Source organism: Pagrus major, chromosome 9, assembly GCF_040436345.1.
Source record: "Pagrus major chromosome 9, Pma_NU_1.0".
Taxonomy (NCBI): domain Eukaryota; kingdom Metazoa; phylum Chordata; class Actinopteri; order Spariformes; family Sparidae; genus Pagrus; species Pagrus major.
Genome location: NC_133223.1, coordinates 16927291 through 16953934, shown reverse-complemented (window position 1 = coordinate 16953934; position 26644 = coordinate 16927291). Strand labels below are relative to the sequence as shown.

Here is a 26644-nt window from a genome sequence, read left to right as displayed (position 1 = left end):
TACCCTAATATAGAGACACTGTGGTTATGGCTTGACTGAACTAAACATTTGGATCAATGATGCCACCTGTAGGTCAAAGCTGTAAACACACTGTAGAGCTGCCTCGCACTAAGCGATTGACCATGTTTTTCCCTGGTGAAAACATCACTCCTGCCTCTCATGCTTCAACAAAAACACAAATAACACAAATCTAAGTCTGAATAAGTTTTTTTTATTGCTTTCATTTCCAAAGAGCTCTCTGTTGTCTGGAAAAACGCTGCAGTTCAAAGCAGAACTGAGGTTTTTCCATCTCATTTACTTCACTGCAAAACCCTGTCAAATGCATATTTCCATTCATTTAGTACCATAAAAAGATCTGGTATCTGTATACAGGAGGCAGCCTAGTTCAGTGAGGGCGACGGCGCTTGGAACTGAAAGTTTCTATTTTGTTTCACACATAATCTTTAAAGCTTTCAATTACACTCACTTTCATAATACAATGATTATGATCAAGACTCACATTTTCTCATACAGCTGCAGGGGAACTTTAGTTAATTAAAAAAAAAGCAAAATAGTCTGAGACGTATTCATACAACAAAGAGAATAGAATAATTACTTTACTTGAAATGGCATCAATCTGTGATGGCGGCTACCCCTGGCCACATTTCGATCAATGCTAGGCTTACGTCAATAATACAACAAAATAATTTCATATTTTCTTCACCTTCTTCTTTTTTAACAAGAACACATTGTGCTGGGCCCGATGTGAACAGAGCATTGACCATTAAAGGGTGGCCTGTTTTACATGAGTTAAAATTTCATGGTACGCAGTGGAGGAGCTACTCCTCGTCCCCAATGTAACAAAATAGCATTAAAAAGTCCAGGACGTTGATATAAACCAGTTTGGCACTGAAGTTGCGGGACATTTTCAAAGCAGCAGTTTTTTTTTTTCAATAGAATGAAAAAGTAGACAAAAACGTTATGACAATGCAGTGACAGTTTGACCATCTAAGAAAGAATGCTGGATATCTATATCAACATGTTCCTGCTGTAAAAACAACCAATGACAAAATGTAAAACCAGAAAGATAGGAAGTGGTTCAGACCATTAGAAAACAGTATAAAATGACATCCTTAAAAAGAGGTTTCAGAGTTGAGGGTAAAAATGCCAAAAAATGCAGTCTCTGATGCAGTCTAAACCAGCGGACATGTCACCATTAAAGCATTAAAAAGCACCAAATGTGCATGGACACATGTACAAATGTCCCAGATATGCGTAGAAAAGAAAAGCAGAGAGTCCGTTGGGGGGAGACAGGAGGGGCAGATGCCACCCGAGGGAGACGGTTTGTGGAAACAAGGTGAGCCGACTCAGTGAGGATGGGACTCTTTGTTGTTCAGGACACGAGCGACACTGGAGGGGATCGTGGCACTGCGGATGACCTCCATCCACCTGCGGGCAGAGAACAGATTTTTGAATCAACCACTCTGACATCCAGCACTGAACAAAACTGCAGATGTGTTTAGTAAATGTGCATCCGTACCTCTCAAAAGTGTACTCGCTCTCTGATCTGAAATAGTAGACGTGGGACTTGAAATGCAGTTTGAAGACGTAGTCCTTGTGGATGTTTTCAGACTCTGAGGGGATGGTGACTGAGTAACCCAGCAGAGGGAGGCTGGCCAGTGGATAATCATCCTGAGGAGAGAAAAAAAACAAACAATTGGCAGTGAATCCAAATTTATTTTGGTCTGTAAAAAACAACTTGCCAAGAACAAACAGTAAAATTACTTATGCATTTCTCTGTCATTGTTATTTTCATTGTTTCATCCTGTGTTGTTATTGGATATCTTTATGATTATTTTGTTTACTTAAACAATTCCTTACTGTCTATCTGTTACTATCTTTGCGACTGATCACCAGTAGGTATGCAAGCAGTCATCTGTCCGTGCTCTGTCTGCAGCTCAGTCAATGTGATGTATAATCTTCTGGGCAGAGGATTGTGGGTCATAACAGCCAGAAAAGCGTGCTGGCTTGCATACTGCAAAATGTGACTGGATGCAGTAGTTTTAGTATTTTTGGCATACTGTATTTGTATTTGTATTTGAACTACTATATATTATCTGACTAAACATTGTCGTATGGGTATTGGAACACAGCCCAGTACAAAGTGTAGTCCTGCACTGAAAAAGTTACTTGAGTTAAAAAATACCGAGTAACAAAATCGAAAGTACTCGTTCTTGAAAGTTGGCCCCTGTGACTGGTATATTATTATATATTACATTATAAGATTCACAATAATGTGTAAGCAGCAGTTTACTGTTGTTTTAACTTCTTCATATACAGTTCGCTAGTTTAGTCTAGTGGGCTCAAACCCAGGAGCTGGACTTATGAGGGTTTTTCTACACAAATCTGTATTAATTTTTTTTTAAAAATATACTCAAATCTTTAAATTATCATTATCTTAACAGTTAAATACATTAATACTTCAAGGTAGTGATTTGTCATTGTCTTAACACATAATTTGTGCTGTTTAAAAATCTACAAAGTTGGCATTACAGAGCCTTTAATTTAATTTACAGTAGAGTCATTGGTTCCTGATAAACAGTTGTCTTCATCATTCTTGTGCCTCTCTTTTTAAGAAATAAAACTGGTTTTGTATTGATCACGTGATTCAAAAACAATCACACTGGCTTGTGAAAATGTAAAACTCACAGTGTCTGTAGTCCAAAGACAGCTAACTGAAAATATTCTGGGGCCGGACGTGAGATGACATGGGAAAGCCTGTAAACCTCGATTATGGCACACAGATTTGAGATTCTACACTGAGATGTGATGCTTTTAATCCCAGAGGAGGGTAAACACTGAGGTAGAGGCTGCGATGTGTTCACTGGACAAACGGAGACGTGAGTGAACGTTCGTCACCTGGTGAGACTTGTAGAAGAACAGGCTGAAGTTGGTGAAGACGACCCAGAGTTTCTGCCAGCCGTTGCTGTTCTTGAACTTCCTCAGTAAGTTTCCTGACAGCTGATTCTAGAGAGAGAAAAAAACAGCAAGTTTGAAATCTGAAACTTTATAAGTTTACACACAATATAAGACCACTAGTAGTTGACACTACTAAACTACGTTTTTTGACAATAAATGTGGATTAAGGATTTGAGAGATTAAAGGATTAGTCTGGTGATAGTCTAGATTTTTCTTATTGTTAACAAATATCCATGAAAAACCCAAAATCAACATTGAACTGAAGTCTTTTCCTCTTTCACAGACCTCCATTGTTATTGTCCAGAAATGACTACACTGTCATCTTGTCCTAGAGTAAATATTGTACCTGTTTGTTACATATGCTACTGTACCATGGAGTGGACAAAAACCCTTTTTATGGGTTTGTTTACATATTTTCTTTTTGGTATTTTGGATATTACAACTAAATGAAAATGAACTTAAAGAAAAACAACTATACTGACTGACATGTTCTTTAATTACAATGATCATGACCACTGTAGTTTATCGAGTATGAAACATTTATTCATCCGCAGCTAAAAAAAAGTCCCCCACAAATGCACCATTTACTCCTGACTGAGAAAAATGTACAAAATAATACAGTGCCCAGCTGTTTTAGGAAATTATTTAGCCTTTTATAGAAATGAAATTGTATGTGTGTGACCTGATTTTCAAGATTTGGATCTTCAGAATCAACAACTGGGCTTGGCTTTGACTGACCAACACATGGTCGGGAAGTCAGAAAGGGTTTAGAGATGGACTAACATATTGTTGTGCTTCAAAATAGGCTGTCAATCTACTGTTGCTAAGCACTTAATAATTTTAATAATCGTGTAATAGTATAAAAAACAAAGCAATTACAAATAAGGAACTGAGCTGAGAACAAACAGCAGTTTGTTGGCCCTTGATGATAAAAGCGCTTCTATTGCAAATTTAATTTGGTTTCTGTTAAACCAATCAATCAATCAACCAATCACTGATCTGTACAGTGTGAGGCACCACAGTAACTTCTATTCTTATCTTCCTATGTTGCAGTTTAAGTGAACACATACACAGGGCCTCTCCTGTCTGCCTGGCTCCTTTACCTCTAGACTCCTGCAGGATTCACTAAAGGATAGGCTCTGAACACGGTACCAGCAGATAACAGACAGAGGCACTGGTCCCTGGCCACTGGGGGACCCCACCAGGGGGGCCTTATTCCCACTGACTGGACTAGGGTCCTCTACCACGGAGGAACGCACAGACGCATGGGGAAAAGAGAGAGAGAGACAGAAAGAGAAAAAAACAGACAGGGAGGGAAGGACAGAAACACAGAGACTGAGTAGGTGAAACACAGGCATGCAGTGGCAGGGAAAAACACACGAAGGCCGACGGTGTGTCCGGGGCAAGGCTGTGAAGAGGACGTTGTTACAGCTACAGAGGAAGAGCAGAACTAGATCAGAGACAAGGTGTGGAGGGTCCCAAAACAGGATCCGTTCTGTTAGTGTGAGCTGAGGACGTTTATCACATCTACGTACTGCTCTCTCTCTATTTATAGACGGTCAGAGAATTCAAGTGCCAGGGGAGGAGAAAAGGAACAGAAACACACAGGAAAGCCACAGTTTTGAGTTTAGATAAGGACGTCAAGCTGGCAACTGTTAGCCAAAAGAAGGAAGAGAACAGTATCCTCGCTGTAGCTGCAAATAGTGCAAATAAACAGAGCAGGTAAACATTTATTTGATGTAGAAACATCCTTGAGGTTCATCATTTTCAGTTTTCAAGAATTTGTGTGGAGTTTTTAAAGGAGCAGTAGAGTAGTTTTTGTCCATTACCCTTTGTTTTGTTTGTAGCGTGCACGACAGAAGCATGCGCGCCTAATTCATATCCTGCCTTTGGTTTCATGCTGTTCTGCTGATCGACAGCTGGTGCCAGTAATGCGCAAAGAAATGCACCAACAACACGGGTGCAAAAGAGGAAGAATGCTAACTCAATAACCAGGGTGTAAATAATATATGATTTTAAATAAGGAGCTATATACTAGTTTTATAATTATAAATCAAATCACAAAGTGATGAGCCTCCAGAGAATCTGCAGCTCCTTTAGCCTGTATGGTGCTTTACTGAGTTTTTACACATTGTAAGTATTTTGACTTTAATTTTGAACAAAAGACTCCTGTACACTGTTCTCTGCACTTGAATCTTGAGTTTTTTTTTCTGATTTTGTCGACCCTTGGTCTTCCACAGGAGCGCAAAAGTTTTGGTCTGTGACTTTAATTTTGAAAAAACAAATAATAAAAAGACTGAGTCAGTCAATTCATTCATTATTTAGCTAAGTAACCGAATCACTTCAGTTCATTAGCTCACGTTAGCAAAAAGTATGTCCTTAGCGTTCATAGTAAGGAACAGTTAGGAGGATGTAGTGCAGCACAGGGGGATACTGTTCTCAGTGAGAGATAATCAAAGTGAATTAAGATACAGCACACACTCAGACACAGAGAAAGAAAACAGTGAGGCAGGAGGGGAGGGGGCAGGTCTGAGTGCTGAGGTTGGGCTGGTACCTCCACAGCTATGCTAAAGTCCACCATGGACACACTGGTGTTCCTGTGCCAGCACACGTGCACCATGGTGTTACCACGGTGAGGGGCGGGCCTCTCCAGCGAGGTGTGCGACGCCGTTATGTCATCCTCAGACTCCGCCTCCACCGTGGAGTCCTCGGGGCATTCTGGGAAAGTCAGGAGGTTGTTACTGCTAGACAATGAGCGGGTGATGAGGGAAGAAGGGGGCTAAAACACAGACAGTGTCAGTACATACACAAATCAAACATCGTCTCGTGTAGCTGGGACTTCAGTCGGTGTTGTTTTTACTCAAAATGTTAGTATTTTTTGACAGTTACTGTGTATGTTCTGTTTATTTTCCACTTTTTGTCGGACAGCACTACAAACTCACGTCAACGTATCATATTCAGCTGTATGTTCGTGCAGTGACTTACTGTTGTCTGTCAGGTTGCTGGTCAGGAGGTCAGGTGAAGGCCCATTGCTGGTTTTTGCCGTCTCTATTGCCACCTTTATGTCCTCAATCCACTTCTCCATCTCTGTGAGTGAACTAGAGAGAAACATGCACAAAAGGATGAAGTGCATCATCAGTCATTCGTCACAGCAGGAAGTCACAAGTTGGATCCATGTTAGTCCAAGCGTTCTGCCAAATGATACTTAAAATGACACAAAGCCACCATCTGCTCTTTGACGGAAACTGGATCAGCACAATGTTAGTTTGAAGGCGGGAGAGTCGTTATTTAATTATTTTTGATGAGTCAAAAAACAATAATCGAGGGCATCCCTCTGACAATATGTGAAGCCTCTGTCCTGATGTCAGTCTAGCGGACAACACGTTATTATTGGGCTACACAAACAAATAGTAGCAACAGAAATTAAGATGAAAAATTAAAAAAAATTAGAAATGCTTTGTACAGTGTAATATCATTATTCATATCACAATTATTATCAAAGTTTATTGATGATAAATGAATAACTATGAATTCATATTAATTATAATTATATGTCCTTATATGTCCAGGTGACGTAGAAGAGTTAGTAAAAGTAAAGATCGTCCATAGTTTTTTCTGTAATTATGCAACCAATCATGGAGTAGACAGTCTGCACCCTGTTTACACCAGCACCGCATGTCCAGTGTACATAAATGGCCATGGGATTTGTTTTCAGGTGTGTTAGTATGGATGAAGATTATTTTTGAAATAGTGCTAAAACGCTCGTCTGGACGGAGATTGTTCTTGTTTTAAAACCATTTCCAAAAATACCCATGTACATATGGACCAGGCCTCAGGCTGCTGGTACAGCCTCTATCAATCAGAGGGTAAGGTAGTAGACTGACCGTAAAACAACGGCTTTGCTCTTGAAGCTTAAATCTTTTGAGCTCAAAGTAATAATTAAAAGCGACCTAGATAAGTTTATCAACATTTTATCAGTTCCTCTCTTCTCTGGAGGATAGCAGCTGGACAGAGGACTTTATTAAGGGGAGTAAAATTAAACTGAAGGGAGTGAGTGGAAACTTTCTTTGCTGACAATGTGTATGCGTTTGCCATCATTTGTGAGAACTCAGCTGCATCAGGCAAAGACTCTCTAATGTCTCCACACAAAATTCCCCAACACTCCAGAATAACAAACGCACACACGTAGCCATGTTAGGTTCATTTCAGGTCCAGGTACAAGGCGTCTGCGTGCTGACAACCGCTGTTCTCACCTTGCTGCCACCACCACCGACTGCTGCTCTCCGACCAGCGTGAAGGCGTGAGGCACTCCCCACTCATCTTCACTCTCTCTGATCTGGGAGGAGAACATGGAGACACAGAAAAAACATTAGAGAGCAGCAGAATCTAGGACAGAGAGGACCAAAATAGACAGAAAGGGAGAGATGATGAAAAGGAAATGATGGAGAAGGACATGTGTAGTTGTCCTCAAAGTGTGTGTGTGTGTGTGTGTGTGTGTGTGTGTGTGTGTGTGTGTGTGTGTGTGTGTGTGTGTGTTGGGGGGGTGGACGTTGAAAGAGGTGCAGTTCAGCTGTTTGAGGCGGCTCATTTGCAGAAATGACAAACTGGTGACAGCCTGTTTGAAGCACTTTGTGTTGAACTGAGAGGCACCGAGCTTACTGTCATGCCATGGAGCGGCAGCTGCCCGTGCACTTTGAACTGATTGGTCGGCGTCATCCCTCGACTCGTGTACAAAATGACGTCGCTGAACTGATCAAAAAGAGAATGGAAATTAACAATCATTTAAACCAAATCCAAGTTGGTTACTGTTTAAATTACATAACCAAATGTATATAATCCAATACATTATTCTAAGTAAGCATAAACAACTTGTCATAACCCAAAGCTCCACTGTACACACATACCTCCACATTTTTAATGCCTTGTTTATCCAATTTCCAAGAAAACCAAACACACGTGCAAAACACTCGCAAGCCATAAGAAAATTCTGAGCAACATGTGGTATTTTTTATCTGCCGACACCTTCTGAGTAATGTATAGTTGGAAAGGATAAACGTGTGATTATTTTTCCACTGAGATCACTGGACTAAACAATTATAATAGCGATACGATCTAATCTCAGAGAGTGGGTGTTACCAGGAAAAACATTCGTTGCTGTAGGCCTTTTCCAGACAGTTTGCTGAGGCAGCCTAACCTGATGAACTCCTGAGGAAGAGAGAGCAAAAAAAGACATCTTTTTACATTAAAAAAAGAATTTTTTTTTAGACACAGGATGTCAAAAAGATGATGTTTGGAAGTTGGATCAGAAAATCTTTTATGATTTTAACTCACCCGACTGGGGACAACAAGATTGTCAACGCCAATCAAATCCTTCTTCAGCTCTAGAAGCTTCTGGAAGTTCTCCATCTTGATTACACTTCCCTGGAGCAGTTCCACCACCTCAGACACATCCGCCAGAGCAGCTACAGACCAACCAGAGGAGGGAGATTATTGGAGATGGACTATCATTGCGCAGCACAAGAAGACCTATATAGTACTGGTGAACAGTAAACAGCAACTAGTATGGGCTTCTTCTTTGTCATTTGTGGAGAAGATCACCAGACTCCCTTAAAATAAGACTTAAATTTGAGAATTGTTGCATTAGGAGAAACTGATTAAACTTTGTGAAATGCTGTCTACAACACATTCTTAACTATTCGGGCCTACTTGTTAATTCAGCAAACAGTAACTATAAAGATATTTCTTTCTTAATGTAAAAAACGTATCTGTTTGTTTCAGTGATGTGGGTGTATGTTTGCATATAGAGCGGGGAAGTGAGATCCGATCAGAAGAGATCACTCAAGAAGCGTGGGTAAAAGGAAGATGGTAAAATCAAATGTGAACACCCTCAGTGTGCCTCTATAAACAGTGACCTGAGCGGAGTACCTCTGCAGTCCCTGAAATCCACGTGAGTAGCTGGGTAGTGTTTGCACAGGCGCTCCAGGATCTGCTTGTAGTGGATGAGGCGGTGCAGAGGGCGCAGGATGAAGACGTTCAGGGGGACGTAGCAGACCTTCTGCAGCTCAAAGTCCCTGCAGAGACCCTCCAACCTGCGGGAGGACCTGCACGCCTTCTCCAGCTCCAGCAGGACTTCAGACTGCTTGTGCAGGTTTGCTGTCAAGGGCTGTGGACAAAGTTGTGATACGGTCACATGTAAATGAGTGTTAATTAGTTCTTGTAGTTAGTGACATGTAAGAGTTTGACATAAACCTTCAAGCCTTGAAAGTTCTTCAGCATGACGTCTCCGATGCGCTGGTAGTCTCCTTTTATGTGAGCATTAGAGCGTCCTTCCCTGAAACAGATTAACATCAGCAGGTTTTTATCTCGATGATATAATTGAGCCACTGCAGACAGTGAATTAATTGACCAAACGCGAAAAAAAGCACTTAAAGCTCATTGATTATTCAAATGAGCTTCACCTTATGCAAGAAAAACCTCACTGAAGTTGGAAAGGGCTCTTTAAACATTGAGAAAGAGAACCACCAGCAGGTGTCTCCCTTGAGCGTGTCTTTCCTCTGACAGGGCGCATGAGGAATGAGCTGCCATTACTGGATTCATTCAGAATATTTATTAATCTGGTACAATCTAGCAGTCGCTTTATAAAATGATTATTCTTAATCTTTGACAAATAGCTTTCTAATAACGATCGCCGCAACAACAAAGCTACATCTGTACAATAATATTTGAATATGCAAAGCTACAGAAGAGACACATGTAGTGACGGATAATTTGCACACACATTTGAATGTGGCTCCCATCTGCAGCCGACTGTAACATCACTTTCAGTTTCACTGTAGACTTCTAACGATCACTAGTGGCCAAAACAGGCTTTGAAATAAAAATTATATGTGTGCAGTTAATGGTCGTTAATTCTGACAGGCTGACAGGCTTTATGCATCACTGTCTGCATGTCTCTTTGTGTGTGTGTGTGTGTGTGTGTGTGTGTGTGTGTGTGTGTGTGTGTGTGTTAGATAAAGCAGAGCATCATTAAGGAGATCAGACAGCAGAAACCCACAGGCAAGAAAAGGCCAGACTGTGGAGCAGCGCAATGGTTTCGCCATGGAAACGATAACTCCTCAGGTCATCTAAAGACTGGGTCGGCCCCTCGGACTAAATACCATTAAAACTCATTAAAAGTGGGGGGTAGAGATCGTGATATATTGGACTACACTAGGCATGGTCTCGACCCTGCAGGGACTTCTTGGAGCGAGTCTGGAAGTGAAATGAGTCTCACCACAGGGCCAGTCGCTGCTCCACCTCCCTGAGAAAACCTGTGTGGAACTTGTGCAGAGGCTCGAAGGTGGAGAAGACGGTGTCCTTCAGAGAGTCCGGGGTCGCCTCGTCTTGTCCTACGGCGTTCTGGAAAGACTGAGAACACAAACACACATCCATCAGGGCTCAAGCAACAGAGAAAACAAAATATGTTAATAAATAAATATTGATTAAATTGAGACAAAATTAATGCCACAAAAACATTAAATTATTGAGTTATTAACGCCGAGTGCGGCTCGTGAAGCATTTTTCTGTCCGACCCCGACGCAGTTAATGAGAGTTTGTGTTACCATGTCACACAGTTGTTACCATGGCTACAGCTTGCCTGTTCACCCTGACTACAGACATTTACATGACTTTAGATTTAGATGACTGTGAAAAGATATTTTTCTACGCGCACAGATATAAAACAAAATGTTGCCTATTCTTACACTATACTTTCACACTTTGTTCAAACACAACCGAAACCAAATAAAACTCACCAAAACTGTCATTCTGCTTTTCCAACAAGACTCACCAACTTTAACTTGATCAAAATAAATTCACAGAGTTAGATGTGAAAATGTTCTGGCTCTATACACCCTATAGTAATGTATTCAGCTTGGTAAGGAGCTTTTTCTTTCATCCTGATTTTCTGCTCTCAAGCTTGTTTAGTGAAAAGTTTCTCGGACTGTTCAAGATCTCAGGAGCGACACTGATCAATGCTGTGTTAATGCAGATTGCCCCAGGATGCTGCCAGAAGACCCCTGTCTGTGGTTTTTGCTGTTGCACTTGATTCTTTTGACGTCTCTTAAAGCCTCTAATTGCCTGAGGATGAATTGAACAATCAATAGCCAATCACTCCTAACACTATCGTTCCATTTAGTCAGACTGAAGTCAAACGTTGCATGTGGCGCGTTTTGGCCACGGAGGAGACAGAAAATAGCTCCATTTCGCTGACGTGATGGGAAACAGAAGTGAGTTTTAAGAGAAGTGAGTGTCTAGAAGGGCTTGAGAAGAAGCGCCAGCTGTTGTTCGGATGACTTCACCCCAAACGGCAGCACCAACCAGTGTATGGGAAGAAGAGGAGGGGGTAACAGAGAGACAGCGCGCACACACACACCAGGCACAGCTGTAAAAAGAACGAGGACACGAGCCAACCCAAATATTTATGAGTTGTGTGAAAGGCTTCTAAGAGAAGAGCTGCAGCCTTTAAAAGCACCGGTGAAGAGGAGGGATGCTTTTTGTCCGCACGCGTGTGCCGAAGAACATCCTCTTCTTTTGCCGTTGAAGCAGCTTTAATATCCTGTTTTCTGCTCATTTGAGATATTATCAGATGACAAGCCGTCCACATGCTCAGCCAAAGTGAAATCTAACAGAACAGACTGAAATAGAGAACATGCGGCTAAATCCATCTCTTTAAACACAAACACAGTTTAGTATTCACAGCCTCGAGTGAGACAGATAAATACGTTTCAGAGCGCGAGTGTGGGGAATGAATAAAAAATGAAATCGCATCTGCCAGAATATCCCTGTGTCACTGCCTGACTCTGTGTTTTGGCGGGCGCTCTGCAACGGAGCAGCTAAGCGGAATAATCAATGTTTTCTCCCCAGAGGACAGCACAAGGGAAAACAAACAAGAGGAGCAAGCGTACTGGCGAGCGGACTTGGCTTTTCTTACCACAGTCACCACCTCCAGGTCCTTCAGATACGTCCTCTCTGTGGTCAGCAGCTCCTTGGCGATGAAGTAGGCCCGGTCTGTGGGGAACCTCTGCAAAGACATCGCGACAGAGAGGAGACTGTGAGGGAGAGCAGCTGAAATATATCCAACCACGAGCAACACCAACTAATGTTTGGTGTTTTATCAGCTGTTTCCTTCTCTAACCTAAAAATGCTCAGCTTCAGTCCCTGTGGAGAGTTATTCAGGACAGGTAATCTAGGCCCAACGCTATTTTGAGCAAGTTACAGTTGCTTTAAAGCATGGTTTACAGAAAAATCCTAAAAAAAAAATTATGCAACAGAACAATGTTTGATCCACAAATTGAATCACAAACCTTCCTCCGGACCTCGTCTTCGTCGTCAGTGCGAACGCTGCAGGCGTCGTTGAGCAGCGGGCTGGTGAGGGGCGAAGGTTGTCGGCCATCTGGACTGTGACTGCACAGCTCCAGTGACTTCTGACCGTTCACCATGCCATGGGAGTGTCCAGAGGACGCAGACAGGTGAGGGCTGTTGGACCCCACTCCTACATGGGGTCGTCCAGGAACCAGAGGGAGGGGAGAGAATGAAAAAGTGAGATATTCATATTAAAGTAAAATGCAAAAACTATCCTTATTCTAATATTCCTACTTCAAGTTGAGTTTGGCGTGTAGTGAGAATTCATATGAATTCAGGGGTATAATAAGTCACAGAAAAGTAGATGATTACTCACAGAATTGATTAGTTGATTGACAAAAAATAAATAAATCAGCACCTATTTTGAAAATCCGATAATCCTTTATGTTGTTTTTTTAAGCAAAAGCTCCAAATGTTCTCTGGTTCTCTCTGTTTTATATCACTGCAAACTGAATATCTTTGGATTTGGGCTGTTGGCCGGACTAGAGTTGCAATTATTAGTAGATTAAACGATTAGTCAGCTGAAAGAAAATAAATGTCAAATATTTGCTGGTTTCAGCTTCTTAAATGAAAGGATTTGGTGCTTTTCTTTGTTATCTATGATAGTAAATAAAGAGTGTTTGGGTTTTGGGCTGTTGGTTGGACAAAAGAAGCACACTCACATTTTATTTTACATTTCATAGACTAAATGATTAACTGTGAAAATAAGCAGCAGATTAATGGATAATGATAATTGTTAATCACAGCCAAACAAAAGACATTCAAAGATGCCACTTGGATTTTTTTTTTACCCCTTCTTTTTTCCATAGACTTAACATTTAACATTTAAAGGGTAACTCCACCAATTTTACACATTAGAGTGTGTTCACAGGTCTGGGGGAGCACTGCTGCATATGTGAATAAAGTAGAATAAAGCCTTTTGTGGCTCCAGAGGAAGCTGCATGTAATTTAATAAATTGCCTCCAGTGATGTCACTCAGTGACTAAGCATTGTGGGTAAAGTAGGTGCCAGGTATTGAAAAGAAGGAGGAATCGTGGAATAAAAAAGTGCTTTTACTGGTTCTGCTCAGTTTTAATAATTTGTTTTTAAATGAAATGGTGAATGCAGACCAGTGGACTGCTTGCATGCCTACATTACCCACAATGCAACTGTGCCACTGAGTGACATTGGAAGCAATTTATCAGATTATAAGTAGCTTCCTCTGGAACCACAAAAGGCTTTTTACTGCTTTTTCACATTATGCAGTAGTCCTCCCCAAGATCTGTACCCAGACATTACTGTGTAAAATTGGTGGAGTTACCCTTTAGTTGAGAAAATAATGTGCAGATTCATTGATAATGAAAAAAACTGTTGACATTTTGATAATGACGAAACAGAAATCAATTCATCATCATCCAATGAGACACTATTCAGGCTATAGCAAAGTATTTTAAGTATTTACAAACACAGTTCGACCCTGGATCAGAGTCTTCTTCTGCCACACAGAAAAATCAAAAGAAGTCTATCCGCCTGCAGAAAGTGAAATATCAGCCATGACTCACTCTACAGTCCAGACGGCTCTGGCAGTCAATCAATACACAAGCTAAGACGCATACTGCAGGACGATCAAGAGGAATCGCTTACTTAGTGTCATCTCACTGTGATTACTTACTATGTTTTAGCTGCAACTTGCCCACCTCTCTCTGCTGTCCTCTGATGTGTCGACACAAACACAACAGCGATCACACGCACACAAACCAGTGGTTGCAACTAGCTCGACACAACTCTACAGAGGGAAGGAGTGGAAACCATAGTGTGCATCTACAAGATCACTACCGAGAGCGGAAAGAAACGACAGACACTCACCAACCAACACCACAGAACTACAGGGAAGATGGAGGGGGAAGTGTCTTATATCTACAACAAGCACCAGACAACAGCTTCTGGGGTCTCAAAAAGAAGATTCAGAAAATCTCACTTCATAGAGGTCATCTTTATTGACTCTAAAAATACATATATACATCGTTAAGTGAATATAAATCTTAAGAAAAGCAGCATAAAAAGGTGAAAGCCAGGTAAGCGTCTAGAGGGACAGTGTGAGCGAGAGACAGAAAAGGAAAAGTGCCGTAAAAGAAGAAGTGTGAATTCATGCAGTCTTCTAGTCCTGACCTAATATTCAACACGAAACAGATCTTTATGAATGTTAAGGTTTTGTATAAACAGCATCGTGACACTTTCATGATTTTGTTATTGCTGCACTGAAAAAGTCACTTGGTAATGAGGAAACATATGCATTATTCAGCCCATGAATACAAATCAGTTTTTACATCAGTTAACTTGTAATAGTGACACAGCGAGCTGGAGAGAAACTCGCTATATTAAAACGCTGTTTTAAAATTCAGTCCTTAATCTTGCTGCATGATTTCCTAGTCTTGAAAATCTGCTCTAACATCACATTCTCCAGTTAAGCTAAATTATGAAATTACAGTAAAGTGACTGAGAATGCTTCCTGTACATTACAGTACATGCAGAGATCAGTCAGGGCAGAACAGCGTGATGTGCAGTAGGGATGAGCAAGTATTGGGCTTAAACAAGTGTCTGGTAGAGATATTGTACTTTTTACGAGTATGAGCTAAACGTGTCGATATCTGTGCTTGTGATAAAAGAAAATCCTCGTTGGGTCAATCACTTAAAGGTCCAATTTGTAAGAAAGTTGATTTTTGAGTCTCATTCTCAAACAACGCTTTTCGATTGTAGGTTGGGTCAACTGCCATCCCAGAGCATTATCATTTAAAAAACTTTGGGAATTCTTACAAATTTGACCTTTAAGTTTATAAAAAACTTGATCCGTCAATAGTTATCTTACTCTTCTGATCAAAACATTGATCGGAAGCTCAATTCTGAGGATGATCTATAAATAGTTTTCTAATGAATAATAAAGATAATAGCCTCTGATCAACATATCCATTTCAGACTTAAAGTAACAATTTCTGGTTAGCCACACCCACTTGTGGTTTAAGCACCACCCACATCTGCTTCAAGCCCCGCCCATTCCAAGTGCAGCTACGGATCAAATAATGGTGTACTCGCTCATCCCTAATGTGCACCACGCCTCAGTCCTGCCTCGGAAACACACCCTGAAGGACACCAGTGGTTGAAAAACACACACAAGTCTCGACCACAGACCTCAGACTTTGAGCCAAGCCAACGTGTTAGATGGTTTGGAGTTAGATGATCAAAAGTACAGACTGGTGTTTACTATCTGCTCCAAATGACTTTATAGGGCAGAGAGTCATTCCACTTCTGTGGCAGAGCTTTGTGCACTAGAGAGGGTTCCCTCACACTGCAGTGATCCAGTGACTCCAACAAAGAACCATGTCTTCTCTTAGATTTCACGATAATAGTGCATGTTTTTCATTTTTGCACTGACAATGCTAATAATCAGGAGGCAGCACATTTACTCTAGATGTTTTCTTCTTTAACATCGCTCTTAATAACATGCTTTCTCAAAATTGCAAACTCCTGAATTGGCAATTTGAACATTTTTACTTACTCATACTTTGCTTGTCATTATAACTAACAATTCTACTTTAATTTAACATTTATCTGGGGATTTGTCTTGTTTTAAAGTCCTCAATTTCTTTTTTTTTGGGACATTTTCATTAACCTTTATTGAATAGCTGACAGTAGAGAGGCCGGGGACGCTGTGGTTTGTGGATGGATAGAGGTTCCCATTGTGGTTGTAATGCTGTCTTATTTTATGTTGAATAATAGAACAATTGGGAATGAGCCATAACATTTAAAGCAACATTATGTAGAAATTGGCATCTTGTGAGACAGAGGCACCATTCACCCTATTACAAGACACTGTACCATCAACATGATTTTGAAGTTGTTCTTTTAAAGTTACATTATGTTGCTTTAACTAACCAATTATTTTGAAATCCAAAACAGATCAGTAATTTAAAAGGCTAATCACGAGTAGATATCAATCCGCCCCACATAAAATCAAACCAAAATCTCTCTGTGGACAAGCTGCTTGACATCAATGCTTAAAATGTCTGGGAGCACCGCTACAGCAGTCGACACTGATGGATGAGCCAAGAGACTCGGAGCTTTGAGGTGTTGCCCTTAAACTGCCTTTCACACATAGACTACACACACAGTTACTAAACCCTGCTGCTATTTTCCTGCATATTCCCAAACTCCTGTCATCCTTAACCTGATGTTGTATCTGCTCTGGAATAATTAACCGTTAGCTGGATCACTGCAGAGGAGGGAACCCAGATACTGGTTAATTTCTCCACCGTACAGACTGTAGCGAGTGACAGAACAGGTTTACATGCTGGGGGAGAAAACACAGAAAAGATGTGACAGTTTCATGCTGACAGACACGTGCTTACATTGAACAAAGAAAAGGAAATAAAAGAAAGAACAGACATGCGATATAAAGAAACAAAACAAATAAACATTATGGCAGAAGTGCAAAAGAAAAGTGAAAAAGTGACCAGAAATAAAAGTGCAGTGCAATTTTCTCAAGATTGAGAACTTTTCTTTTCTTATCTTTGGAAAATCGTGAATTCTGTGGACACAAAAGCTGTTGGAGGTTTATACCAAATTACTGCCAAAGACCATGAGTCAAGAGGTGGGAACGTCAAGGGTGAGCATAAGAGCCATGAACAGTTGCGGAGCGGCTATACTAACACTGCATCAGACATTTACCTTCACCGCAGCCTGACCAAACCACTGCTGCGGCTTCCTATCACTGTTAGAAAACATCCACAAACATATTGTGCGGTCATATTTACTCCTGTTGTTGTTTTTCTCGCTGCCTTTGTGAATAAAACATGACAGGTAAACAGAAGTGTCTGTTTCAAGAGCAGAAGTAACTGTAAACATAAACAATACTGAAAACCAATCAGATGTTCAAATTTGTATCTGCAGCATATTAATTAGTTTCCACAGTGAGTGCTTCAGACAGAACTTACTACTCTCACAACAATCACAAGCCAGATGCAGCATCGAGAGCGTCAACAAATCAAACAAGACGGCAGGATTACTCCCAGTAAACGCCTGCAAATTCTACAATTACTGCCACAGTTATACACTCACGGGTCTTTTAGGACTCCACAATAAACATATAATGAGTTCAAAGTGTTTAATGCAGAAAATGCACAGAATTTTACTCAATTAGTCTAATAGAGAACAGAAAAGTCTACCTATCATAACGATTTGTGTGCTTCCCTATAGGAGATCATAAGGCACCTGAGACAAGCGTTCAACGACTCACACTGTTAAAGACTTCTACATCTGATGAATGCAAAGAATGTGAGAAAAAGTGCAACTGGAACAATAAATTCTCTTTTGATCCTCCTCACAAACAGAGCCACTAATCCTCTGCAGTCTCTGTAGTTTTTATTAATTAGAGTTAGAGTTAAATCCTAACATGGCACTTGTGTGTTTCTGCAGGGACATGCTGATACAATCAAAGAAGTGGGAGGCTGAAAGATAAAACTTCCTCCATTTGACAAACAAGACAACTCTGAACAGATTCCCTCATTCGTGAAAACTTGCAAAAGGAATAGCTGATGCCGGGCACAGAAAGAAAATAATCTTTCGCCCACTGAACAGTGCTTTTCTTCCACTGACTGGACCCAAACCAAACCCTTCAAACTGTCCTGTGGAGAACCTCTTCTAACAGCTGAAAATCTGTCCGCCATCCTCATCACTGAAGGCATGGCACCCTTCCTCATCCGCCTCCTCATCCAGCTGGAGGCTGCCAAAGGAAAACTTGTTCCTAGGGATGGGGGAAGTGGAGTTGGCTTCCACTGAATTACCAAACATGGGGCTGCTGCAGTTGCCCCTGCTAGTCTCCACCTCAGACTCACTAGACTCTGAACCACTCGTGTTGGTGCAGTCATTCATCTGAACTGCTCCCACATGTCTGACACCGGCCTGCCCTAAGCGCTTCTGCCCTTGACTGGCCCTGGACCTGCCCGGCGCTGAGAGGCCATTGGCAACCATGCGGCGCTCCAGAGCGGCCATACGTTCAGCTCGAGACAGGACAGGACGTGATTCGTGCCCTGGGGAGGATGCTCCCTGGTTTGGGTCTGTGTCAGAGTGGTGAGGTGTTTTAGAGGGTTTTTGTAAGTGAAGCGAGCGACTCGGGATGGGCGAGTATCTGCCTTCATCGAAGTGAAGTGGGGAAGGGCTGTAGCCGTTCTGCTCTGCGTAACTGACAGAGCCTGATTGATGATACGTGTCCATGGCAGGACTGGGTACGACACTCCTTGAACTCACATGTTGGACTGTGAGAGGGCTGCTGCAGTGCCTCTCCCTATTAATGGAACTTGGTTCTGCCATACTGCTATAGAGAGGACTCTGGTCAACCTTTTGGTACGACTGCCTGGAAGAATCGTCCAACTCATGGCTCATGTTGAGCGATTGCCTAGAAGAGGAAGGGGACTCCCTGTACCGCATCCTACCAAGAAAGTGCTCCTGCTGGGCCTGCAGAGGCCCGTTTATACTAGAGCCAGACCCACGACAGAGCTGCTCCCTAAAACCGTGATTCAATATTCTAGCGTGGTCCCTGCCCAGAGTAAATTCACTATCTAAAGCACTGCAGTGAATGTAGGGGACAGAAGAGCAGCTGCCTCTGGGAGACAGAGATGCTGGACCTGTACTCAGATGTTCTGGATGGGTCTGTCTTGTTGAGCCTCGTCTGTCCTCCATCCTGGACACGGAGCCCTTTCTGTCATCGTGGCCGTTTCTCTGATGAGACGGGCTCGCCCTTGTTATCCTCGAGCACGAGGGGTCTTCTGCACTCACCAACGCCGATTCTTTCCAATGGCGTCGGGGAGGAGAGTCTATTCCGGGAGCACCAATCTGACAGAAAGAGAAAGAGGCAGATAATTATTGAGGAGTTCATTTTATTCATGACTTTGTTTAATTTGATTATAATTAATATCTACATGCTGGTGTTCTTAATTAATTCTGTCTGACTAGACGGTAGCCTGTGGAGTTTTTGACCACCTGTGGGGTCATGTTGCACTGTTTTGATGAATGGGCTTGTTGCACAGGAACATGCATATGTGCACAGGGGTGTCACAATACTGTGCCAGCTGTCATGGTAAGTGTCCACAGCACTGGTCATTTCCATACTTCCATTCATTGTCTATGTAAGCGGTGGTGCAATGGATTCTGGTAGCACTGCTTTGCATTTCAAATGTCAGGGCGTCTCGATGTCAAGGCTACTTTATGCAATTCAGGGGCGTCCAGCGTGACTTGCTGCCTCTGGAACCTCCTGAAAAACTATAAAAACTAACAATTGTGCAAATCCATGTTTTATTTCTCGCCTAAAATGTCTTCAGAAACACATTTCACTGAGTTATTTTAGTAATATAAGACGAAGTTGTAGGCTTAGCAATAACAATAGTGTTCATAATAAGTCACAAAGCTATCTTCACGGATGAATAAGAGGTCACACCAATTGCTGTAAGAATGAGAATTAGCTTCCTGTTACCACGGAAAATGCTGCTTCCTGTTAAGTGACAGGATGCGCCGGAAGTTGTGCCCATAATTCGTTCAAGGTACCATGGGGGCTAGGAATAAGGCAGATACCAGGGTCCAAGGACTGAAGGTGCAACTTGGAACACAGGTGCAGCGACCAGAGATGAAAACATCTCTTAGTAAGGTTTAAGGAGGTGCGTTAGTTTTTTAGGTCTTAGTAGGTTTAGGCACTGTCCTGCTGCGGACACCATCAAGATCTGTGTCTCCTAGTTTGAGTACTGTCCTCTGCTATACACTCGAAACCTAACAGACCGAAGTAAAAATTAATTTACAACCCTGATCCCTTTAAATTTGGGACCCTGAAACTGTATTTTTCGATCAAATTTGATGCATCCTGGCATCAATTTAATATAAGACCTCCAAAAGTAGCTGGGCCAGGTGCCAAATTTTGGATTCAGCATTTACTGAATGTTCAGTGTTTGGTAAAAATTATGCAAATAATGGGGGTATATTTACGCAAAGTGAGACGAACCACAACATCCCAACTACTTTGGAATCAGAATTCCTACTGAATCACAAAATATTACGTGCAGGATGAGGATGCGATTAAAAAAAGACACCACAAGAAATTACAAAAAAGTACTGAACAATGCAGGTTTCAAAATATTAGAAAAACTCAGTGGTCTTTGGTGAGAAACATTCAATGTTAAGTAACTGTAAGAAAACTTGACTTGTTACCACTGAGGCTTAACGGAAGCACAATATAATGACCATGATGAGATTCCTGAAGTGCAGCTAAATGCCATCTGTAAAACGGCGACACTCACTTCTGTTGGCACTTCATGGTGGCGTGGAGAAGGCAACGGTGACAGGCGGCTGTTGTGTTGGACCCGGCTGTGTTTCCTGGGCAGACAGGATGTTGAAGGTCAGTGTTATACACTCCCAGCACCCTCACCTAGACCAAATGTGTCAAACGTGTCTGCAGCCTTTACCTTTCAAACGGGATCTTTTTAAACTCGGACTCCCTCACGTAATCAATCACCTGCTTCTGTGTGCGACCGCTGCAGAGACAAGTACAGGAGAGATGATAATGAGCTATTCTGGGAGAGCCGGACTGGACTGCTAAGTGATGGGGAGACGCTGCAGTCCTGATAGACGGAGAGCAGCTTCACGATACAAACTCTCTCTGACCTGAATCTGAAGGAGGAGCCTCGTGTGAAGAGCACAGGTTTGGGTTTGGGCTTAGGTTCCTCAAAGAGGCGGAAGAAGGCGTGGTACTCGACACAGATCTTCCAGAAGACTTTACAGCAGTCTCTGCTGCCCATCAGAAACTCCAGAGTGTCCTGATATGAACTCTGGGGGACACATAAAAACACTCCTCAAGCACCGAACACTGATGGGTTTTATATCTTTCAGTGTGATTTAGGGACTCACATTTAGGTCTGGCCTCAGCTTGATGAGGAAGCGCTTCCTCTTGAAGCTCAGCTTACGCACTTTAGACCAGTTGAAGGCGTTAATCTTTGTGTGTCCCTGCAGTGATGAAAAAAGAATTAACCTTTATAGCTCAATCTTAAAGGGACAGTTTACCCCTAAATCAAAACTTACACATTCCCCTTCTCAGCTGTAGGGCTTTTTATCCCCCTAGATTGTTTTAGTGTGAGTTGTCAAGGAACCACTTTTTGCTCGTAAAACATTTTTTTTAATCCTCAAACTGATCTTACTAAAGCACAAATGCACACCCACAAAGTTTTCCTAATCACATCTGTATCATGCCAACAACGTCTTACATCAAGCATCATTACACACAGCAAGCTTTGACCCACAAACCTGAAACACCAGGACGCCGGTGTGCGCCACAGCCAGGCTTAGCCTCGTGCCCTCACGATCCTTGGCAGGGTGGAGGCGAATCCCGTACATCTCCAACCTGCGCGCCACTTCTAGCAACTGATAGTCTGATTCTGCTGGTGTTTGACCTCTGGTGACGCAAAACACAACAGTACCAAGATAAAGAATGAGGATGGCGATATTTCAAATTTTTATTTATATTCATTATAATCCCCAAAGCCTGAAATAATTCATCAAATTGTGTCATCTACTTTAATTAAACATTATAAAAAAAACACAAACAAGCGACTTTGCTGTAAAAACTCCCTTTAGGGCCAAATGTGTATTAATCCACAGCTGAAAATAGTCCTTTATAAATGCACCTTTTAATCATGACTCACATTTGCTATAAAGTACCGTGACCAGCTGTTTTAGCAAATCACAAGGCCTTTATACAAAAAGAAAGAACATTTTTACGATGGGATTTTAAAGATTTACATCTAGTAATAACTGGGCTTTGGGCTGAGAGCCACAGAAAGGGCAGAGAAGTCAGGAAGTACTGAGTGATACACTGGCTCATTATTGGTTTTGGTCTTTTCATGAGATTTGTTGACATTAAGAAAAACCAAATGACAGCGACCTTATCTGTAAATCTGTGTATTGGCATTAAATAACATTTGTATGGGAGGGTGAATTAGGACGCAGCAAAATTAAAAACTCTAATCCTACCTCCAGGTGTTAACACTCTGACTTAAGAATTGCAAACTGCCTTTTTTGGACAAATGCATTAAATCCCGTCTTATCGTCTGGCTGTGTGTCTCACTAATTGAGGTGAAAGACCGAGTCCGAGTGGATCCAGGTTTCTAATGTTTATCTGACTTTTTGGAGCCACGGTGGAAGGTTGGGGTGGGGTTGCAAAATGTTAACTAACTTTCCTAATTCTTATCAGCGGATAAGCCTTCCTGTTTCCTGTGTGTGGTACTTAATAAGAGATTTAACTCAGCATGGCACGCTGCCAGAAGAACTGCAGTTATCAACTGAGGAAAAAAGAGCAGTCAAATCTAATGGAGCTCCTTTCATGTGGCAGACGCCCACTGTGTGTCCATCTCTGGCACGGCCCGCTGCAACATGGAGGTGAGACAAGGGTTGGCAGAGCTCATATTCAAATTTGTTCACTGATGAGGACATTTTGAGGGAGGAAGGCAGGAGGAGATCTGGCAAGTGTCCAGTAATATACTCCCAGCTGCATACCAGTCTTAAACCAGAGGCTGATGCATGGAGAAGTACTGGGGAAAAAATAGCTGAGCTTAACCAGCTTCACTTCAGACAAACTCCTTCATGAGAATGTGGGTTTTTAACCTACTAACCCAGCGGCCAGCTGCTGTGTGAGTCATTCGATGGGCTGCAGGAAGATTTTAGTACAGCCTTTTGTTGCTAGAGCAGCAGATTAAATATTTTGCACTGCAGTCCAGAAGTTGTAAAACATCTTACAAAGACTAGCTTCTCTAAGTCGATACATGATGAAGAACTCCACAGAGCACTCTTGTGAAAGAACCCATTCATTCAATGGTTGATTTCCTGAATGTGTCACCTGTGTAATAAAACTTTCCCCTGGGACATGGCGAGCTCTGAAACAACTTTTCCTGTTCAAGTGTTGTTCAGCCAGAGCTTTATAGTACTTAACACAGAGCTTAGAAGAAATAACCGCATCAAAGAAATGCCTTGTTTTAAGATTGTGTTCCAGAAACTCACATATTCTTTGAGTGAAACTCCATGATCTTGTCAATCAGGGGCATCTGATCTGGGATGTAGTTGTTGTTGAGGAGGTGTGACCGGCACTGGCTCTCCTCAAAGTCCCCAATCTCAGCTATAAAGAAAGAGGTTGTGTTAGTGTAGAAATACTTGCTACAAAAAAAAGATAAGTGACACATTTAAAGGAGAAAACAACAATAAAGGAGACCTATTATGCTTTTTCTTTCCTTTCAGTGTTTTTTAAAATGTAGGTTCTTGTGCATGTAAAGGTCTTGAAAGTTAAAAAGGTTGAGGTCCACACCAACAGAAGCTCCCATCTCCCACAGAAAACCCTGCTCCTGAAATGCCTCATGGGCAGTGTCGCCTTTAATTCTGTGACTTTCTACGTCACAGAGTCAGACATTTGCATAATTTATGCCGAGCGGCTTGTTTGGCACGTAAGAATTGCTTTAGCACAGATGCTCTGTTGTTGTTAGCAGTGCTGGGTCAGGCATGTGTGGGCTGACCAATCAGAGTAGACTGGGTATTCAGGAGGAGGGGCCTTAAAGAGACAGGAGCTAAAACAGAGTGTTTCAGACAGAGGGGGAAAACAGTGCTGCAGCACTGGACAGTGTGAGGAAACTGATGTGTTCTTTGAGCATTAAAGCATGTAAACATATTCTAGTAGTAAACACAATTATGAACCTGAAAATGAACATAATATGTCTCCTTTAAAAGCTCACTTCCATGTGCTGGCTTGACTCAACTGATTGATACACGTGGCAGGGATTTGCACGTGAAAGTGTGGATATACTGATTTACTGATGATGAGCTTGTCTTGAATCTATGACGTTTAATACTGTTTACTGCTGCACTGTGCAACTGTTGTTAGTAGCCAACTATTGTTAGCAGCCAGCGACTTAACATTGATTTTCAGGCTGCTGCTTAAAAAAACATGGCGAATGACGAAATGTATCTTAAAAAAAAGGAGGCTTCAAATGGTCCCTGATTTATAATGAAGCCCATTTGAAGCCATCACATCCAGTTTGTCGGACGTGCTTGTAATCAACTCCCGAAAGGGTCCATCTTGGGCACAAATGTGCACAACTCTGCGTGTTTCAACTGGTAATAAAAATGCAAATCAACGCATCATGGTTTAAAGGGGCTCTGTGTAACAATTTGTAGCAAATTGCATGTATTAATCACAATTTTATTGGCCATATGAGACCTTCCCTGTCTCTCTCGGTTGCCTATACAAGCCTGTGGATGATTTGTTGAAGTTGTTTAATGTTCCTGGACTGTTGATTTCTTTGTGAAGGACTCAGGTTGGATTTACAGTGACAGTCCAAAGGATGTGACTTTATTAATGCTCTCGAGCGGCTCGTCTCCGCTGCGCTAACAGAGAGCAACAGTAGCTAATGTTAGTTTATGTTGGCGGACTCCTTTTCTACACTAACAACCAGCTTTCAGCACAACACAGAAGTTCTTCAGAGTCTCTTTAATGCAGCGAGGCCAAGAGTGCAAATGGAAATGCCCCATCAGTGTCTTATTAGGCCTCCAAAATAGCTAATGTGCTTGTTGGCACAGATTCTGCCGTTCTATGAACTCTACCAGAGGGATGACCACCTTTCTTCCAAAGATATTTCTTTGTGTAATATTCTTCTGGTAAAAAACACACTGACTGATCTAACTGATCTCCATCATCATGCATGTGGTCTTTCATCACTTGTCTAACAGACTGTGGCACAAAAATGTCACATTATGTATATGCTCAGTATTTCCTGGCATGGCACCTTGATGTTTGTGTGGCTGTTCTGACGCAGTCCTGCAAGATTATGTTCCGACTGAAAGGTATCCATAGCAACACGCGGATAATCAATTTGCAATGCTGTGCAGTGTGCTATATAACAATGTTTGATGATAAGCTCTGTGTGAAAAAAGCATAACGTGTCTTCAAAGACAGTAATCTGAGCAGTCAACTCTTTGGTGTCTTGAGCTAAATGAGGAAGCAGCCATGAGGAACTTACACTGGATAATGTGGGAGACCATCAGCGCGGCGCTGCTGTCGTTGCAGGTCAGACGTCCAACGGAAACATCCTGTTTGATCTGGAGGGCAAACAGGTACCTGGAAGCAAACGCAAACAGTTTTCACAAATTCAACAGAGTAGGTGTCGTTTCTAGCGCAGCAGCGACATGAAAATCTGAAACAGAATCGCAGTTTCTGCAACAAAATGTCTGATCGAATTCAATGCATCCCGGCTCTTTTAATGTCACACAAGACTTCCAAAGGATATATAAGATTTACTGACTCTCTTATGTTACAGTTCTGCTTCTCTTGGATGCAAGCCAGAGGAGGAATCATTGTAGTCTTAATAGAAGATACAATATTGTTTAAACAATAAGAATTAGGTAATAGTCCAATCAGTATATACCGAATTTAAACATGCTTTTTAAAATATTGGATTAGACTTGATTGATTGCAGCTAGCTTGGCACATAATAATTAACTTAGCAAAGCTGCCCTGTTGTTGTTCATGGTGCTGGGTCAGACGTGTGTGGGAATACAGTGCTGTAGCACTGGACAGTATGAGGACACTAATGTGTTTTTTGAGCATTATAGTATGTAAACCTAACCTAGTCGTAAACAAAATAAAACTATGAACCTGTAAATGAGCATAATATGTCTCCTTTAAGACCAAGTATTTAATATGTAATATAATAGAGACAGATTTTGCGTGCTGGAAAATAAACATTTTAAAAATAATGTATTCATTCCAATTATTCCTGTTGCACTGCATGGTTGCGGTGTATGTGAATATAAAGATTAGCAAGTGCTGAAAAAAAAGCATCTAATTTAAAATAAAAATGATGTATGTGAGTTCTCAGCTGAACAGTACGTACACAGGCGTGTCGGAGGGACATTACTTTCTGTACACGTACCGTTTCTCCACTCTGACAGTGGAAACATGCAAGTCATGAGCCTGCTCCACAATGAGGACAGAGAAACCAGAAAATCATTAGCGCCGTGCTAATCTCCTGAGGGCTAAATCAGAAACATGGCAGCCATGACATGTGAATTGCACAGCTGAGGAGGGAATAAATCTTTTGGGAACTGGAGCACATGTTTCACTTATGCTTCTATAATCGCTTACGGTCACAGCTGAAGTCATTTACATGTATACTGAGAAACCATATAGACATATATATTTCAGTGTCAGCTGGAGGATGTGCGTGGTGCAGAG

General features: G+C 41.7%; 1 protein-coding gene across 1 annotated transcript in view; it reads right to left on the bottom strand.

Annotated features, from left to right (window-relative positions):
• Positions 1-200: 200 nt before the first annotated feature.
• Positions 201-26644, bottom strand: part of LOC141001867 (FERM, ARHGEF and pleckstrin domain-containing protein 1) — a 66529-nt gene continuing 40085 nt past the window's right edge. The window contains exons 6-27 of the mRNA XM_073473009.1: positions 25431-25528; positions 23425-23539; positions 21676-21823; positions 21283-21378; positions 21040-21203; positions 20841-20909; positions 20676-20751; positions 19017-19224; positions 12303-12490; positions 11930-12019; positions 10232-10365; positions 9208-9289; positions 8884-9121; positions 8290-8420; positions 8095-8163; positions 7618-7707; positions 7212-7294; positions 5944-6056; positions 5513-5676; positions 2899-3006; positions 1520-1671; positions 201-1428 (exon numbers count right to left, since the gene is read on the bottom strand). Of these exons, the coding sequence (XP_073329110.1) occupies positions 1347-1428; positions 1520-1671; positions 2899-3006; positions 5513-5676; positions 5944-6056; positions 7212-7294; positions 7618-7707; positions 8095-8163; positions 8290-8420; positions 8884-9121; positions 9208-9289; positions 10232-10365; positions 11930-12019; positions 12303-12490; positions 19017-19224; positions 20676-20751; positions 20841-20909; positions 21040-21203; positions 21283-21378; positions 21676-21823; positions 23425-23539; positions 25431-25528 (2698 nt within the window). The 3' untranslated portion in view covers positions 201-1346. The remainder of the gene's footprint in view (positions 1429-1519; positions 1672-2898; positions 3007-5512; positions 5677-5943; positions 6057-7211; positions 7295-7617; positions 7708-8094; positions 8164-8289; positions 8421-8883; positions 9122-9207; positions 9290-10231; positions 10366-11929; positions 12020-12302; positions 12491-19016; positions 19225-20675; positions 20752-20840; positions 20910-21039; positions 21204-21282; positions 21379-21675; positions 21824-23424; positions 23540-25430; positions 25529-26644) is intronic.